This window comes from Sorex fumeus, unplaced genomic scaffold (genome assembly GCF_029834395.1).
Source record: "Sorex fumeus unplaced genomic scaffold, SorFum_2.1 ptg000363l, whole genome shotgun sequence".
NCBI lineage: Eukaryota > Metazoa > Chordata > Mammalia > Eulipotyphla > Soricidae > Sorex > Sorex fumeus.
In genome coordinates, this window is record NW_026606419.1 from 16,441 (window position 1) to 33,450 (window position 17,010).

General features: G+C 59.7%; 1 protein-coding gene across 1 annotated transcript; it reads left to right on the forward strand.

Annotated features, from left to right (window-relative positions):
- Nucleotides 1-273: 273 nt before the first annotated feature.
- LOC130019014 (protein transport protein Sec16B-like) lies at nt 274-16,399 on the forward strand (the record flags this gene model as incomplete). The annotated part of the gene is made up of 12 exons (XM_056109641.1): nt 274-398; nt 1,682-1,782; nt 3,332-3,416; nt 3,598-3,688; nt 5,743-5,833; nt 7,556-7,713; nt 8,283-8,344; nt 10,562-10,697; nt 11,454-11,687; nt 14,789-14,886; nt 15,325-15,406; nt 16,282-16,399. Coding segments are annotated over exons 1-12 (1,381 nt in total), but the record flags the coding sequence as incomplete, so codon positions are not given.
- Nucleotides 16,400-17,010: the final 611 nt, after the last annotated feature.

Sequence of the window (17,010 nt, forward strand, 5' to 3'; positions counted from 1 at the left end):
CATGGACCAGGGTTTGGGTGTGGGACCTCTCACCCGCTCCGACTCTCCCTCTCTGCTCTCGCCACAGGAAGATAAAACTGTGTCCCAGACTCGCCCAGCACCCAGGGCAGGCCCAGGGGTCCAGGGATGGAGCCGTGGGCTTCCCAGTGGCCATCACCGCCCGTGGGCAGGGCCCCGGAGCGTGGCCACTGGAGAGAAGCCCCTCACCGACCCCAGTCTTGGCATGACGGGGAGAGGGTCCGCCCCCCTCCGGAGCCTCGGGGGAGCCCCCAGATGCAGCTGGACGCCAGGGCCGACCACCAGCAGACGTTGTACGCGTCCAGGCTGAGGGCCAGGGCCCAGCCGGCACCCGAGCGGGACTACTACGAGGCCACGTACGCCGGACACTTGTACCCACGGTAAGTCAGGGCTCGGGGCGTCCCCATGTAGGACTTTCCTTTTTCCCTTCCTGTTCCTTCTTTGGGTCCCAGCTGGCAGTGCTCAGGGCTGACTCCTGGCTCTGCACTCAGGGATCACTCCTGGCGGTGCTCGGGAGACCCTATGGGATGCCGGGGATCGAACCCGGGTCGGCCGTGTGTGAAGCAAACGCCCTCCCTGCTGGACAGATAGCCTGTCCAGTCCCATGACTCTTCTCCTTCTCCTCCTCCTCCTCCTCCTCCTCCTCCTCTTCCTCCTCCTCCTCCTCTTCCTCCTCCTCCTCCTCCTCCTCTTCCTCCTCCTTCTCCTCCTCCTCCTCTTCCTCCTCCTTCTCCTCCTCCTCCTCTTCCTCCTCCTCTTCCTCCGCCTCCTCCTCTTCCTCTTCCTCCTCCTCCTCTTCCTCCTCCTCCTCCTCCTCCTCTTCCTCCTCCTCCTCCTCCTCCTCTTCCTCCTCCTCCTCCTCCTCCTCTTCCTCCTCCTCCTCCTCTTCCTCCTCCTCCTCTTCCTCCTCCTCCTCCTCCTCCTCTTCCTCCTCCTCCTCCTCCTCCTCCTCCTCTCTTCCTCCTCTTCCTCCTCCTCCTCTTCTTCCTCCTCCTCCTCCTCCTCTTCCTCCTCCTCCACCTCCTCCTCCTCCTATTCCTCCTTCTCCTCCTCCTCCTCCTCCTCCTCCTCCTCCTCCCTTTTGGGTCCCACCCCGCCATGCTCAGGGCTAACTTCTGCTCTGTGCTCCGGAATCACTCCTGGCGGTACTCGGGGGACCCTAGGGGATGCCGGGGATCGAACCCGGGTCGGCCGCGTGCCAGGCCAACGCTCTCCCCACTGGGCTATCGCTCCAGCCTCTCCCCCAGTTGGGTTTGGGGGCCTGGGAGTGGCGTTTCCCTCCGGCCTTCCTCCCCTAGTGGCCCCTTGCGGTGTGGCCAGGAGAGGGGACACCCAGGGTCCTGGAGCTCAGCCCGGGGGCTTCAAGGCTGTCCCAGGCTGCAGGGCGGCTCCTTCCCGGGGTCCCTATGATGTCACTCTGGGCTCTTGTGACTGAGCACGAGACCCCCCACCCCAGTACCAGGAAGAGGCCGACGCCCACAGATGGACACGCCAAAGGGCGGGGAGGATGGAGGGAGATCACGACAGGGGGTCCTCAAAGCTCTTGTTCAGGACCGGGACGACACCGCCTCCCCACGCTCAGGGCTGGGGTCTTCCTTCGTCCGCCCCGTCGGGCGGGCCGGCCCGGTGCCCTCCCTGAGCACTGCCCCTGGGGCTGTTTCAGGCCAGACCTGGACGACCGGTACCCGGGCCACCCGTCTCCAAGTCTCAGTGACAGCTACGGCCACGGCGGATACTTCTACCACGGGTACCCGCAGGACACAGGTACGGGGTCCCCGCAGGGAGCCCTGGGGGCAGCTGGCCCAACCGTCCCCTGGCCGGCCCGGCTAGATTCACGCTCTGACCGGTGCTTCCGGCTGGGGCAGGCCCTGACGTGGCCATCGGGGTGTGAGGTTGCCCTAGGGGGTGGACAGGGGGATGCTTGAGCCCAGGCCGGGTCCGAGGGCCGCAGGGACGAGCGTGTGATGGGGCGGCCAGAGTGGCCCCCGGGTCACGGCCAGGCCTGAGGGCGCGGGGTAAGGGGACACTAGCCAGCCCCAACGAGAAGTGTACCAGGGACACACTCACACACACCCATGCACTGATGCACAAACACATGCTCACACACTCGCACACCCATGTACACACATGCACGCACACTCATAACCCATACCGCATACACTCATACGCACACACTCACGCATACACGCACTAATATTCACCGACACACACTTGCACACACATGCACGGACGCACACACGCACACACACGCACACACATGTACACACATACACACATGCACACATGCTCATGCACCCATGCCGCATACACTGATACACTCACGGGCACACACGCCACGACACATCACGCACATACACACATGCACTGATGCACAAACACACACACACACTCTCACGCGCACATGCACACACAGGTACACACAGGCACGCACACTCATACACCCATATCACATCCACTGATACACTACATGCACACACTCACACACACACTCACATGCCACATACACAATATTGTTACCTCCTGCAGAACAAAGGCAGAGGGACCCCCCCAGATCCGCACATGTGTGTGTCTCTGTGAGTGTGTGTCTGTCTGTGTCTGTGGCTATGAGTGTATGTGACTGTGTGTGTTTGTGTCTGTTGTGTGTGTATGTGTCTGTGTCTGTGTGTATATATCTGTGAGTGTATGTGTGTATGCCCGTGTCTCTGTGTGTACGTCTGTGTGTGCAAGTGTTTATGTATGTGAGTATGTCTGTGTATGTATCCGTCTCTGTTGTGTGTGTCTCTGTGTGTCTCTATGTGTGTGTGCCTGTGTATGTTTCTGTATCTGAGTGTGTGTCTCTGTGTGCCTGTGTGTATGTGTGCGTTTGTATGTATGTGTGTGTGTCTGTATGTGTCTTTATGTGTGTCTGTGTGTCTGTGGGTGTCTGTGTATATCTGTGTCTGTATGTGTCTGTGTGCATTCTGTCTGTGAGTGTCTGTAGATGTGTGTATCTGTGTGTATATGTATGTGTCTGGTGTTTGTGTGTGCCCGTGTGTGTCTATTTGTGTCTGTATGTGTATGTATGTGTGTCTGTGTGTGTCTGTATCTGTGTGTCTGTATGTGTGTCTGTGTGTGTCTGTGTGTCTGTGTGTCTCTGTGTGTATGTATGTGTCTGTGTGTGTCTGTATGTGTGTCCGTGTCCGTGTGTGTGTGTCCCCACCCAGGCCATTCCCAGGGTAGAGTCTGGTCCCTGCTCAGCTGCGTCCCCTGGTCCGAGCGTCCCTGGGCTCTCTGGGGTGGGGGTCACAGCCTCTGCTTTCCTCTGAGGGTGCAGCGCCGCGGCCGGGGAGCCCTCCAGGCTGGCACGAAGACCCCCGCGAGCCGGCGTGCGACCTTGAGCAGAGCCGGGCCCAGCTCCCGTGAGTGGACGGGGGCCCCGCGGGCAGCCCGGAACTGACTGCGGAAGCCGATGTCCACCCAAGCGGCCCCACGGCCACCCTTGTGGGAGTCCGGGGTCCCTGGGGCCCACCCGGGGCGGGGGTCAGTGGGCGTGGCCCCCCGGAGAGACCCCCCCAGCCCTGTCCCATCCCTGGGTTTCAGGTGGCAGGACCGGGTCCCGGGTCCGGGCGACATCGCGTCTGGAACGGACCTGCTCGCCGACAGTCTGCGGCCGGGGACCCCGGGGACGGAGGTGAGCCCAGGGACAGCCTGGGGACAGGGAAGCCCAGTGGTCGCACCTGCCCCCTTTAGGGGGGCTTTTTTGGCCACTCCCAGCCCTGCACTCAGGAACTGTGTCAGGGATGGAATCTCCCTCCTGCTGTGCTGCCTCAGGCCCCTTCACAAGCTGCCCTCCCGCCCTCCCTCCCTCCCTCCCTCCCTCCCTCCCTCCTTCCTTCCTTCCTTCCTTCCTTCCTTCCTTCCTTCCTTCTCCTTCCTTCCTTCCTTCCTTCCTTCCTTCCTTCCTTCCTTCCTTCTCCTTCCTTCCTTCCTTCCTTCCTTCCTTCCTTCCTTCCTTCCTTCCTTCCTTCTCCTTCCTTCCTTCCTTCCTTCTCCTTCCTTCCTTCCTTCCTTCCTTCCTTCCTTCCTTCCTTCCTTCTCCTTCCTTCCTTCCTTCCTTCCTTCTCCTTCCTTCCTTCCTTCCTTCCTTCCTTCCTTCCTTCTTTCCTTCCTTCCCTCCTTCCTTCCCCCTCCCTCCCTCCCTCCCTCCCTCCTTCCTTCCTTCCTTCCTTCCTTCCTTCCTTCCTTCCTTCCTTCTCCTTCCTTCCTTCTCCTTCCTTCCTTCCTTCCTTCCTTCCTTCCTTCCTTCTCCTTCCTTCCTTCTCCTTCCTTCCTTCCTTCTCCTTCCTTCCTTCCTTCCTTCCTTCCTTCCTTCCTTCCTTCCTTCCTTCCTTCCTTCTCCTTCCTTCCTTCCTTCCTTCCTTCCTCCTTCCTTCCTTCCTTCCTTCATTCTCCTTCCTTCCTTCTCCTTCCTTCCTTCCTTCCTTCCTTCCTTCCTTCCTTCCTTCCTTCCTTCTCCTTCCTTCCTTCCTTCCTTCCTTCCTTCCTTCCTTCCTTCCTTCCTTCCTTCTCCTTCCTTCCTTCCTTCTCCTTCCTTCCTTCCTTCCTTCCTTCCTTCCTTCCTTCCTTCCTTCTCCTTCCTTCCTTCCTTCCTTCCTTCCTTCCTTCCTTCCTTCTTTCCTTCCTTCCCCCCTCCCTCCCTCCCTCCCTCCCTCCCTCCTTCCTTCCTTCCTTCCTTCCTTCCTTCCTTCCTTCCTTCCTTCTCCTTCCTTCCTTCCTTCCTTCCTTCCTTCCTTCCTTCCTTCCTTCTCCTTCCTTCCTTCTCCTTCCTTCCTTCCTTCCTTCCTTCCTTCCTTCCTTCCTTCCTTCTCCTTCCTTCCTTCTCCTTCCTTCCTTCTCCTTCCTTCCTTCTCCTTCCTTCCTTCCTTCCTTCCTTCCTTCCTTCCTTCCTTCCTTCCTTCTCCTTCCTTCCTTCCTTCCTTCCTTCCTTCCTCCTTCCTTCCTTCTCCTTCCTTCCTTCCTTCCTTCCTTCCTCCCTCCTTCCTTCCTTCCTTCCTTCCTTCTCCTTCCTTCCTTCTCCTTCCTTCCTTCCTTCCTTCCTTCCTTCTCCTTCCTTCCTTCCTTCCTTCCTCCTTCCTTCCTTCCTTCCTTCCTTCCTTCCTTCCTTCTCCTTCCTTCCTTCTCCTTCCTTCCTTCCTTCCTTCCTTCCTTCCTTCCTTCCTTCCTTCCTTCCTTCCTTCTCCTTCCTTCTTTCCTTCCTTCCTTCCTTCCTTCCTTCTCCTTCCTTCCTTCTCCTTCCTTCCTTCCTTCCTTCCTTCCTTCCTTCCTTCCTTCCTTCCTTCCTTCCTTCTCCTTCCTTCCTTCTCCTTCCTTCCTTCCTTCCTTCCTTCCTTCCTTCCTTCCTTCCTTCCTTCCTTCCCTCCTTCCTCCCTCCCTCCCTCCCTCCCTCCCTCCTTCCTTTCTTCCTTCCTTCCTTCCCTCCTTCCCTCCCTCCCTCCCTGTGCTTTGATCACCCACGGCGGGGGGTGGGGGGTAGGGAGTCCTGTTGCCCCCTGGGCGGGTGCCCGGCCGGTGCCCTCCCCTGTGCCCTCGCTGGCTCCACAGACTCCCCCTGTCTCGTGGGCGCAGGGCTGCGGTGGGAGGTGTTGCCTGTGTGTTGCCCATCCCGCCTCCCCCGGCTCCACCCCTGCGGGCTCAGAGGGTCGCGTCGGTGGTCGTGGCTTCAGCGTCTCCCCACGTGACCCTCAGCCCGTTCTGCCCGGCGAGTGCGACCCCCTGACGCCGCAGGAATGGGGGTCCCACCCCAGCGCCCACGATCCCCTCCAGGACGCAGACCCAGGTGAGCAATGCTGTGAGGAGGGATGGTGTGTCTGCCCCCCGCTTCCGGCTCCTTCTTGGGGACCACAGCTCGCGGTCCCCAGGGGCGACTCCCGGTTTGGTGCTCAGGAGGGCTCTCCCCACAGTGCTCCTGCTGCCGTCGGCAAGTGCCAGGGATTGAACCAGGGCTGCCTGTGTGCCAAGCCTTTGGGCGTCTCTGACCCCGAGAGGGGCAGTTTGGGGGCACCATGACCCCCCCCAAACCCAGCCCCCTCGTTATTGCCAGGGGCGGAGACCCTTGCAAATAGCAGCAAAGATCAGCACCAACCAGACGGCCAAGGGCCGCGGCTCCCAGCACCCCTCACGCGGCTCTAGCCGGACCCACGGACCAGCTCAGCCGCGGCTCTGCGGGGGCCGCCAGACCCTGGCTTCACCTGGAAGTTTTTTTTCTTTTTGGGTCCCACCCGGCGATGCTCAGGGCTGAGTCCTGGCTCTGCACTCAGGGATCACTCCTGGCGGTGCTCGGGGGACCCTCTGGGATGCCGGGGATCGAACCCGGGTCGGCCGCGTGCAAGGCCAATGCCCTCCCCGCTGTGCTAATTGCTCCAGCCCCATCTGGGGTCGTTTGTTTCGGGTTTTGGGGTCACACCCGGTGGTGCTCAGGAATCACTCCTGGCTCTGCGCGCAGGGGCCGTCTGGGGTGCCGGGGATCGAACCCTGGTCAGCCTCGTGTGCGGGAAGCACCCGGCCCCTGTCCCCTCCTCAGCCTTCCAGACTGACCCGGTCCCGGTCAGAAATCCAACAGAAATGCTGCCGGGATGTATTTCTCGAATTTTCTTTTGTTTTCTGGTGTGTGTGTGTGTGTGTGTGTGTGAGAGAGAGAGAGAGAGAATGTGTTTATGAGAATGTGTGTTTGTGTGTGAGTATGAGTGTGTGTGTGTTTGGGAGTGTGTGAGTGAATGTGTGTGTATCTGAGTGTGAGTGTGCGAGTGTGTTTTTGAAAGTGTGTGTGTTTGTGAGTGTGAGTATAGTGTGTGTGTTTTCGGGTGTGAGTGTGTGTTGGTGAGAGGTGAGTTGTGTGTTTATGTGTGTCTTTGTGTGTCTGTGTGTTGAGAGTGTGAGTTGTGTGCCTGTGTGTTTGTGTGAGTGTGTCGTTGAGAGTGTGAGTTGTGTGTGTTTCTGAGTGTGTGTTTGTGCGTGTATATTGGTGAGTGTGTGGGTGTGTGTTTGTGTGTTTGAGTTGTGTATATCTATTGGTGAGAGAGTGTGAGTTTTGTGTGTATCTGTGTGTATATTGGTGAGAGTGTGTGTGAGTTGTCTGTGTGTGTGAGAGTCGGTGTGTATGTGTGATTTTTTGTGTATATGTGTGTTGGTGACAGTGTGTGAGTTTTGTGTTTTTGTTTGTGTGTGAGTATGTGTCAGAGTGTGTGTGTTTGTGTGTGTATATTGGTGAGTGTGTTTGTGTGTCTGAGTATTTGTGTGTCTGTTGGTGAGAGAGTGTTAGCTTTGCGTGAGTTGTGTGTTTGTGTGTGTGTGAGTCTGTGTGTACGTGTGTTCGTGTGTGTTGGTGACCGTGTGTGAGTTCTGTGTTTGTTTGTGTCTGTGTTTGTGTGTGTCTGTGTGTGTCTGTGTGTACGTGTGGCTCAGACCCTCCCGTCGTTTGAAGCGTGGGGGTCACTCTGGGGGTGCTGGGGGGACCCCGGGGTGGGCAGGGTGGGGGGTGCCGTATTTCCCCGAGAAGCAGGGCCGGGGCCTGAGCAGGGCGTGTCTCGCGCAGGGCCCCAGGACCCCGTGAAGTTCTCGGCCCCGCACGTGCCGGTGGGCTTCGGGCCTGGGGGCCTGTTGGTGCTGGCGGTGCCCCGGGGCGGCCGCCCGGAGCTGGTGGAGCTGCACAGCATGGAGGTAAGACCGGGCGCACCCGGGCCACCCACCCGCCCTCCTGCCACCAGGCCGGGCTGCGCTGCGGGACCGTTGCACACATGCTCATTGCCGAGCCTGTGGGGCCTCGACTTTCCCCTGAGTTGCTATTGGCCCATTTCGGCAGCTGCGGGCAGGGAAGCCCCCAGGGACCCTCCTGGCTGTGCTCAGCCCATCAGCCTGGCTGTTTAGATCAAGGGCTCCAACCTGTGCTACTGCCGGGGGCCCAGTCCTCCCAGTATCCGGGGAGGCTTGGTGGTCCATACGGCTGGTCCTGGGGTCAGACCTGGGCTTCCTGCTGCCTCCTTGGCCTGAGAGTCACCACTGGTCTTTTTATTATTATTATTATTATTATTATATTATTATTATTATTTAAAAGAAAAACGTTTTGGCTCACACCCGGTGATGCTCAGGACTGACTCCTGGCTCTGCACTCAAGAATTTATTCCTGGCGGTGCTCGGGGGACCCCATGGGATGCCGGGGATCGAACCCAGGTCGGCTGTGCACCAGGCCAACGCCCTCCCCGCTGGGCTGTCGCTCCGGCCCCTTGCAGGTTATTCTTTATGATTCTGAGGAGCAAGAAGAAATGAGAATCTTCTCTGGACCTCTGAACAGGTGAGTGACCCCAGGAACTGGATAAAGGTTTTATGGGTTTTTTTTTTTTTTGCTTTTTGGGTCACACCTGGTGATGCTCAGGGGTTCCTCCTGGCTCTGCACTCAGGAATCGCTCCTGGCAGTGCTCGGAGGACCCTATGGGATGCTGGGAATCGAACCCGGGTCAGCCGCGTGCCAGGCAAATGCCCTCCCCGCTGTGCTATCGCTCCAGCCCCAGTTTTTTGTTTTTATTTTTCTCCTTGTTTCTGTTTACTTTTGGGCCAGTTCTGCTGACTCCTGGCTCTGCATTCAGGGCTCATTCCCGGTGGGCTCAGGGGTCCCTATGGGATGCCGGGGATTGAACTGGGGTTGGCTGCGGCGTGCAAGGCAAGTGCCCTCCCCACAGTGCCCTCCCACTCTGGTCCCCTGGGGAAAGGCTTTGGAAACCCAGACATCCGGCATTTTGGGGGAAATTTGGGCTTCCTTGCAAGAAAATCTTTTCCCCGCGGGAGTAGAACTTTCCACGCTGCAAGATAAGAGCCCAGGGGGCTGGAGCGATAGCACAGAGGGGAGGGCGTTTGCCTTGCACGCAGCCAACCCGGGTTCGAGTCCCAGCATCCCATAGGGTACCCCGAGCACCGCCAGGAGTGATTCCTGAGTGCAGAGCCAGGAGGAACCCCTGTGCCTCGCTGGATGTGACCCAAAAAGAAAAAAAAAAGATAAGAGTCCAGAGCTATTTGGACAACTGCTTTGCTCGCCAAAGGGCTGACAGAAAATGTTCAGGAAAGGTTCAGAAGCCTGAAATCAGTCGTATTTTGCGGGAGCAGTGTGGAATTTTCGGGAGTTCCCTATACTTTCAGGTCTTAGTGGGGGTGGAAATAGACAACCACGACCTAAAGGAAAAAAAAAAAAACAGACAAATGTCTCATAGTGTAAACAGTTCTTAGGAATTAGGAAACTGCATTTAGGTGGAAGTGCACGTCTGACCTCTGCAGCACACAGTGAGAACTGCACTGGGGAAGCAGGAAAAGGCCCCTGCTGGTTTTAGAGACGTGCCCAGAGCGCCCCCTGCTGGGCAGAGGCGGTGCTCAACAGCTAGCCCCTCTCTGTGGAGGGGCGTTTTGGTGATGGATCCCGGGTGGTGGACCCCGGGGCTCCCGTATGCCAAGCCTGTGGAGTCCCACCACCCTTGATTTTATTTTATTTATTTACTTAATTATTTGCTTTTTGGGTCATACCTGATGCACAGGGTTACTCCTAGCTCTGTACTCAAGGATCACTCCTGACAGTGCTCAGAGGAACCTATGGGATGCCAGGACGCCGGGGATCGAACCCGGGTCAGCCGCATGCAAGGCAAATGCCCTCCCCGCTGTGCTGTTGCTCCGGCCCCTAATTCCTTTTTTTAAAATTTATTTATTTATTGCACAGAGGCAGTTTGTTGCTGGGGCCACGCCTGGTGGTGCTCAGGGCTGGCTCTGTGTCCAAGGCTCACCCCTGGCAGGCGTGGGGGACCCTGTGGGATGCCGGAATCGAGCCTGGGTTTATTGCGTGCCAGGCAAATGCCCTTCCTGCCGCGCTATTGCTCCGTTGGTTTTATTTTATTTATTTATTTATTGCTTTTTGGGTCCCACCCGGCGATGCTCAGGGCTGACTCCTGGCTCTGCACTCAGGGATCACTCCTGGCGGTGCTCGGGGACCATATGGGATGCTGGGAATCGAACCTGGGTCGGCCGTGTGCAAGGCCGACGCCCTACCCGGTGTGCTGTCGCTCCAGCCCCACCCATTTGTTAGTTTTAAATCCTTATCCTGAGCCTGAGCGATAGCCCAGCTGGAGGATGTTCCCTGAGCATCGCTGGGTGTGGGCCTGGGTGCAGTGGGCAGCCCTGTGTGTGTGTACATGCGTGCTGTGTGTGCATACGTATGTGCATGTGTGTGTGTGTCTGTGCATCTGCAAGTGCGTGCATGTTTCCGTGTGCGTGAGTGCATGTGTATGCGTGCGTGTGTGCGTGCACGTACATTTGCATGCGTGTGTGTGCATGCATCTGCATGTGCCTTCATGTTTGCTCGTGCGTGTGTGCGTGTGCATGCGTGCATTTGTGTGTGAGTGCGTGCATGGGCGCATGCACGTGCTCGTGTGGGCCCATGTGTGCGTGTGTGTGCGTGTGTGTGCATACGTGCATATTTGCGTGTGTGCGCGTGTGCCTGCCTCCTGCTTACTCTGTACCCCGCTCTCGGCAGGGACGACGTGTACAAGGTCGACATCGTCACGTTCTGCCAGCGCAAGGCCGAGCAGAGCTGCAGAGCCCAGAGCCCGCGGGGCCAAGACTCCGCGCTCCTGTGGAAGCTTCTGGTCCTGCTCTGCCGCCAGAATGGGGTGAGCGGGGCTGGGACTAGTGGGCCGAGGGCGAGACTCTTCCGGGCATCTAGGACGGCCGCGGCTCGGCCACGTGCAGGGACAGTCGTGAATATAAGAGAAGGGGCGGGGGAGTGATAGCACAGCGGGGAGGGCGTTGGCCTGGCACACGGCCGACCCGGGTTCGATCCCCGGCATCCCATAGGCTCCCCCGAGCACCGCCAGGAGTGATTCCTGAGTGCAGAGCCGGGAGGAAGCCCTGAGCATTGCCAGATGGGACCCAAAAAGCAAAAATAAAACAAAAATAAAATAAATAAAAATCAGGGGGCCAGAGTGGTAGCATAGTGTTTAGGGCCTCTGCCTTGCACGTGGCCGACCCGGGTTCGATTCCCGGCATCCCCTAGGGTCCACCCCCCCCCCCGAGCACTGCCAGGAGTGATCCCTGTGTGCAGAGCCAGGAGTCAGCCCTGAGCATCGCCGGGAGGGACCCAAAAAGCAAAAAAATAATCAAATAAATTTGAGAGAAGCGACCAAGGAGCATCTCCCAGCTAGATGCAGGGCCCATCCGCCCCCTCCACCTTTGCTGCAGTTCCCAGCAAAGTGCATGTGTGTACGTGTGCGTGCATCTGCCTGCATGCATGCATGTGTGTGTGTGTGCGTGTGCATGCATGCATTTGTGTGTGCGTGTGCGGGCTGGGCGGGCACCGTGGGAGAGGCCAGCCCGGTGCGGGGACCCCCACCGGGTCCCGCGCTCACTGGGGCTCCCCCCACCCCCAGTCCATGGTGGGCTCGGACGTCGCCGACCTGCTCATGAAGGACTGCGGGGAGCGGGGCCAGGACCAGCGCCAGCCGCCCGTGGCCGACCTCATCGGGCTGGACGGCGCCGGGGCCTGGCCCGTGCCGAGCCCGGGGACCCCGAACCTGCTCACCGGGGAGACCCCCCCGAGCGTGGAGACGCCCGCGCAGGTCGTGGAGAAGTTCACCAAGTTGCTCTACTTCGGGAGGAAGAAGGCAAGTGCGCCCCCTGCTGGCGGGGCCGCGTCTAACTCCAGCACGCCCCCTGCTGGCGGGGCCTCACCACTGCCTGCTTCTCCCCAGCTGCGCCCCCTGCTGCTGAGGCATCACCACCGCCTGCTCAACTGCGCCCCCCGCTGGCGGGTCCTCACCGCCCTCTGCACATCCCCAGCTGCGCCCCCTGCTGGCGGGGCCTCGTCTGTCCCAAGCGCGCCCCCTGCTGGCGGGGCCTCACCACTGCCTGCTTCTCCCCCACTGCGCCCCCTGCTGGTGAGGCATCGCCGCCGCCTGCTTAACTGCGCCCCCCTGCTGGCGGGGCCTCGTCTAACTCCAGCGCGCCCCCTGCTGGCGGGGCCTCGTCTAACTCCAGCGCGCCCCCTGCTGGCGGGGCCTCACCACTGCCTGCTTCTCCCCCACTGCGCCCCCTGCTGGTGAGGCATCGCCGCCGCCTGCTTAACTGCGCCCCCTGCTGGCGGGGCCTCGTCTAACTCCAGCGCGCCCCCTGCTGGCGGGGCTTCGTCTAACTCCAGCGCGCCCCCTGCTGGCGGGGCCTCACCGCCGTCTGCTCAACTGCGCCCCCTGCTGGCGGGGCCTCGTTTGTCCCAAGCGCGCCCCCTGCTGGCGGGGCCTCACCACTGCCTGCTTCTCCCCAGTTGCGCCCCCTGCTGGTGAGGCATCGCCGCCGCCTGCTCAACTGCGCCCCCTGCTGGCGGGGCCGCGTCTGTCCCAAGCGCGCCCCCTGCTGGCGGGGCCTCACCACTGCCTGCTTCTCCCCCACTGCGCCCCCTGCTGGTGAGGCATCGCCGCCGCCTGCTCAACTGCGCCCCCTGCTGGCGGGGCCTCGTCTAACTCCAGCGCGCCCCCTGCTGGCGGGGCCTCGTATGTCCCAAGCGCGCCCCCTGCTGGCCGGGGCCGCGTCTAACTCCAGCGCGCCCCCTGCTGGCGGGGCCTCACCACTGCCTGCTTCTCCCCCACTGCACCCCCTGCTGGTGAGGCATCGCCGCCGCCTGCTCAACTGCGCCCCCTGCTGGCGGGGCCTCGTATGTCCCAAGCGCGCCCCCTGCTGGCCGGGGCCTCGTCTAACTCCAGCGCGCCCCCTGCTGGCGGGGCCTCACCGCCGTCTGCTCAACTGCGCCCCCTGCTGGCGCGGCCTCGTTTGTCCCAAGCGCGCCCCCTGCTGGCGGGGCCCCACCACTGCCTGCTTCTCCCCAGCTGCGCCCCCTGCTGGTGAGGCATCGCCGCCGCCTGCTCAACTGCGCCCCCTGCTGGCGGGGCCTCACCACCCTCTGCACCGCCCCAAGCGCGCCCCCTGCTGGCCGGGGCCTCATCTAACTCCAGCGCGCCCCCTGCTGGCGGGGCCCCACCACTGCCCGCTTCTCCCCCAGTGCGCCCCCTGCTGGTGAGGCATCGCCGCCGCCTGCTCAACTGCGCCCCCTGCTGGCCGGGCCTCGTCTAACTCCAGCACGCCCCCTGCTGGCGGGGCCCCACCACTGCCCGCTTCTCCCCCACTGCGCCCCCTGCTGGTGAGGCATCGCCGCCGGCTGCTCAACTGCGCCCCCCACTGGCGGGTCCTCACCGCCCTCTGCACCTCCCTCAAGTGCGCCCCCTGCTGGCGGGGCCTCACCACCCTTTTGCTCTCCTTCCTGGGGAGGAGCAAGAGATCCTCCAGTTACTCTCGAGCTAGTGTCTAGGCCCCGAAGACGGAGAGAGCGGGAGAGGGACCGAGAACTTGCTTATTTTATGTCTTTTGCTGCACGTGGCTCTGTGTGCAGGGCAGTGAGCCAGGGGTCTCTGAGCAATCGCTGGTGTGGCCCCACCGGCCAGATCCAGCCCAAAGTTGTACCTTTTCATACAGGGGGTGACGGAAGGAAGGGAAACAACCGTGGTTCCACCGCCACGAGATGACTCCGGCTGGCCTTGTGGTTTGTTTCCTTGGTGCATTTTTTTAAACATCATCTTGGACTTTGTTTATTTTTGCTTTTTTGTGTTTTTTTTTGGGGGGGTCACACCTGGCAATGCACAGGGGTTCCTCCTGGCTCATGCACTCAGGAATCACTCTTGGCAGTGCTCCAGACCCTATGGGATGCTGGGAATCGAACCCGGGTCGGCTGCATGCAAGGCCAATGCCATCCCCACTGTGCTATCGCTCCAGCCTCTCTTCGTGCATTTTTTTTTGCTTTTTTGGGTCACACCTGGCGATGCACAGAGGCTACTCCTGGCGGTGCTCAGGGGACCCTATGGGATGCTGGGAATCGAACCCGGGTTGGCCGCGTGCAAGGCAAACGCCCTACCCGCTGTGCTATCGCTCCAGCCCCTCTTCATGCGTTTTTAACAGGCACGTTAAACATCACATTTAGTTTACATAGAGTTCTATTTTTCTTTTGTTTTTTTGGTGTTGGGGGCCACACCTGGCGATGCTCAGGGCTGACTCCTGGCTCTGCACTCCGGGATCACTCCCGACAGTGCTTGGGGGACCTTTAGCAATGCCTGAGATCGAACCTGGGTCGGCCACATGCAAGGCAAGCACCTTACTTGCTATACTACCTCTCCACTCCTCTCCCCCTGTGAATTATTTTTATTTATTTATTTATTTATTGCTTTTTGGGTCACACCCAGCGATGCACAGGGATGGTTCATGCACTCAGGAATTACTCCTGGCCATGCTCGGGGGACCATATGGGATGCTGGGAATCGAACCCAGGTCGGGCCGCGTGCAAGGCAAATGCCCTCGCCGCTGTGCTGTCGCTCCAGCCCCCCCTCCCCATGAATTATTATTTAAGAAAACATTTCCCCATAAGCTTCTGGGTTTGATATCCAGGCATGCACACACACACACACACAGACACACACAGACACACACAGATAACACACATACACCCAAAACAAATCATAAAAACTCGCCCCAGTCACTGCATGTTATAAAGCCATTTTGTGGGCTGTACTGAAGCCACCGGCAGTCAGGTGTGGTTGGGGACACGTCCCATGGACCCCTGGTGTGGCCTCTGGCCTCCCGCAGGTGCCTCACACACCCACTGGGAGTGGGGTCAGGGGTGCCAGGCCTGGGTCCTGGGTGGGACTGAGCGTCTGAATGTCCCCAGGAGGCGCTGGAATATGCCATGAAGAATCACCTGTGGGGCCACGCCCTCTTCCTGTCCAGCAAGATGGACTCAAGGACCTACAATTGGGTGATGAGCGGGTGAGTGGGTCTCAGGACACTGCCAGGCTGATGGGACATTCCTTTCCTCTAGAGTCTTACCCTTCTGCCCAGACACACTCTACCAGGTCAGTGATGGGAAAGACTCCCGGTGGTCTATCACTGGGCAACCATTCTAGAAAGTTCTAAAAATTTCTAGAAAGTTCTAGAAAGCTCCAGAAAGTTCTAAAAATTTCTAGAAAGTTCTAGAAAGCTCTAGAAAGTTCTAGAAAGTTCCATCTGCAAGGGACTTGGGGCCTCTTCCTTTGAGAATGCCCAGCCATGCCAGGGCGGGGGGTGTGTAGGATTGGGGAGCCCCTGGGTGTTGAGAAGTAGAACTGATAGCAGGGGAGGGGGAAAATCATGCAGGCTAGCCCAGGCCTGGCCCCAGGGGCGAGGGGCTCTCCAGGGGTCCCCCTGACCCCCCACCTATTCCTGCAGTTTCATCAGCACCCTGGCACTCAACGACCCCCTGCAGACCTTCTTCCAGCTCATGTCCGGGCGTATCCCCCAGGCGGCCACGGTAACTGGACGGGGGCCCCCAGGCCAGCATCCCTGGTGGGACCCAGGAGTGAGGGGGATGCCGGGGAATCCTGATCCCCCTGACTTATTTCCTGGGGGCACGGGTGGAACCCGGGGTCATTGTCCCGCTTCTAACAGGCGGAGGTGGGTTGTTCCTGGTGAGTGGAAGGGGTTCAATCCCCTTCTCTGAACAAGACCATAATTTATTATTATTACTATTATTATTGGGCTGGAGTCATAGCACAGCGGGTAAGGCGTTTGCCTTGCACGTGGCCAACATGGCCAGCCTGGGTTCGATTCCTCCACCCCTCTTGGAGAGCCTGGCAAGCTACCGAGAATATCTCGCCCACATGGCAAAGCCTGGCAAGCTCTGCGTGACGTATTCGAGATGCCAAACACAGTCACAACAAGTCTCATAATTTGCTGTGAGATGTTACTGGTGCCCGCTCGAGCAAATCGATGAACAACGGGAGGACAGTGCTACAGTGCTATAATAATTTTATTATTTGTAATAATTATTATTTGGTTTTGGTCACACCCGGCGGTGCTCAGGGATCCACTCCTGGCGGGGCTTGGGGGTCCCTGTGGGGGGGCCAGGGGTTGAGCCCCAGCTGTCCAGGCCAGTGCCCTTCCCGCTGTGCTCTCAAGCCCCGTTTTGGGGTTCATTTTAGAGACTTTCGGGGGGAGACTCTGGCAGTGGCCCCAAGGGATGGGTGTGCCCCTTGCCTCATGCTGGGGGCCGCGCTTGGCATTGCTCGGGGTGACGGGGTCCCGGGGTCGGATGGTGCCCTGACCCCCCCCACCCCACGGCCTCCTGCGTTCGTGGGTGTCGGCCGTCCCGAGCACCCCTGGGTGACGGCTTCCTCCCCCCCGCAGAGCTGCGGGGACCAGCAGTGGGGAGACTGGAGGCCGCACCTGGCCATGGTGCTGTCCAACCAGGGCGCGGAGCCCGAGCTGCAGCGGAGGACAATCGTCACCTTGGGGGACACCCTGGGTAAGCCCCGCCCCGCCGGGCCACCGACCCGCCGCCCTCTTCCCCTTCCTCCTTCCTCCCTTCCCTTCCCTTCTTCCCTCCCTCTCTTCCTTCCTTCCTTCCTTCCTTCCTTCCTTCCTTCCTCCTCCCCTCCTCCCCTCCCTCCCTCCCTCCCTCCCTTCTTCCCTCCTTCCTCCTTCCTTCCTTCCTTCCTTCCTTCTCTCCTTCCTTCCTTCCTTCCCTCCCTCCCTCCCTCCCTCCCTTCCTTCCTTCCTTCCTTCCTTCCTTCCTTCCTTCCCTCTCCTTCCTTCCTTCTCTCTCTCCTTCCTTCCTTCCTTCCTTCCTTCCTTCCTTCCTCCCTCCCTCCCTCCCTCCTTTCCTTCCTTCCTCCCTCCCTTCTCTCTCCTTCCTTCCTTCCTTCCTTCCTTCCTTCCTTCCTTCCATCCTTTCTTTTCCTTCCTTCCTTCCCTCCCTCCCTCCCTCCCTCCCTTCCTTCCTTCCTTCCTTCCTTCCTTCCTTCCTTCCTTCTCTCTCCTTCCTTCCTTCCTTCCTTCCTTCTCTCCTTCCTTCCTTCCTTCCTCCTTCCTTCCTTCCTTCCTTCCTTCCTTCCTTCCTTCCTTCTCTCTCCTTCC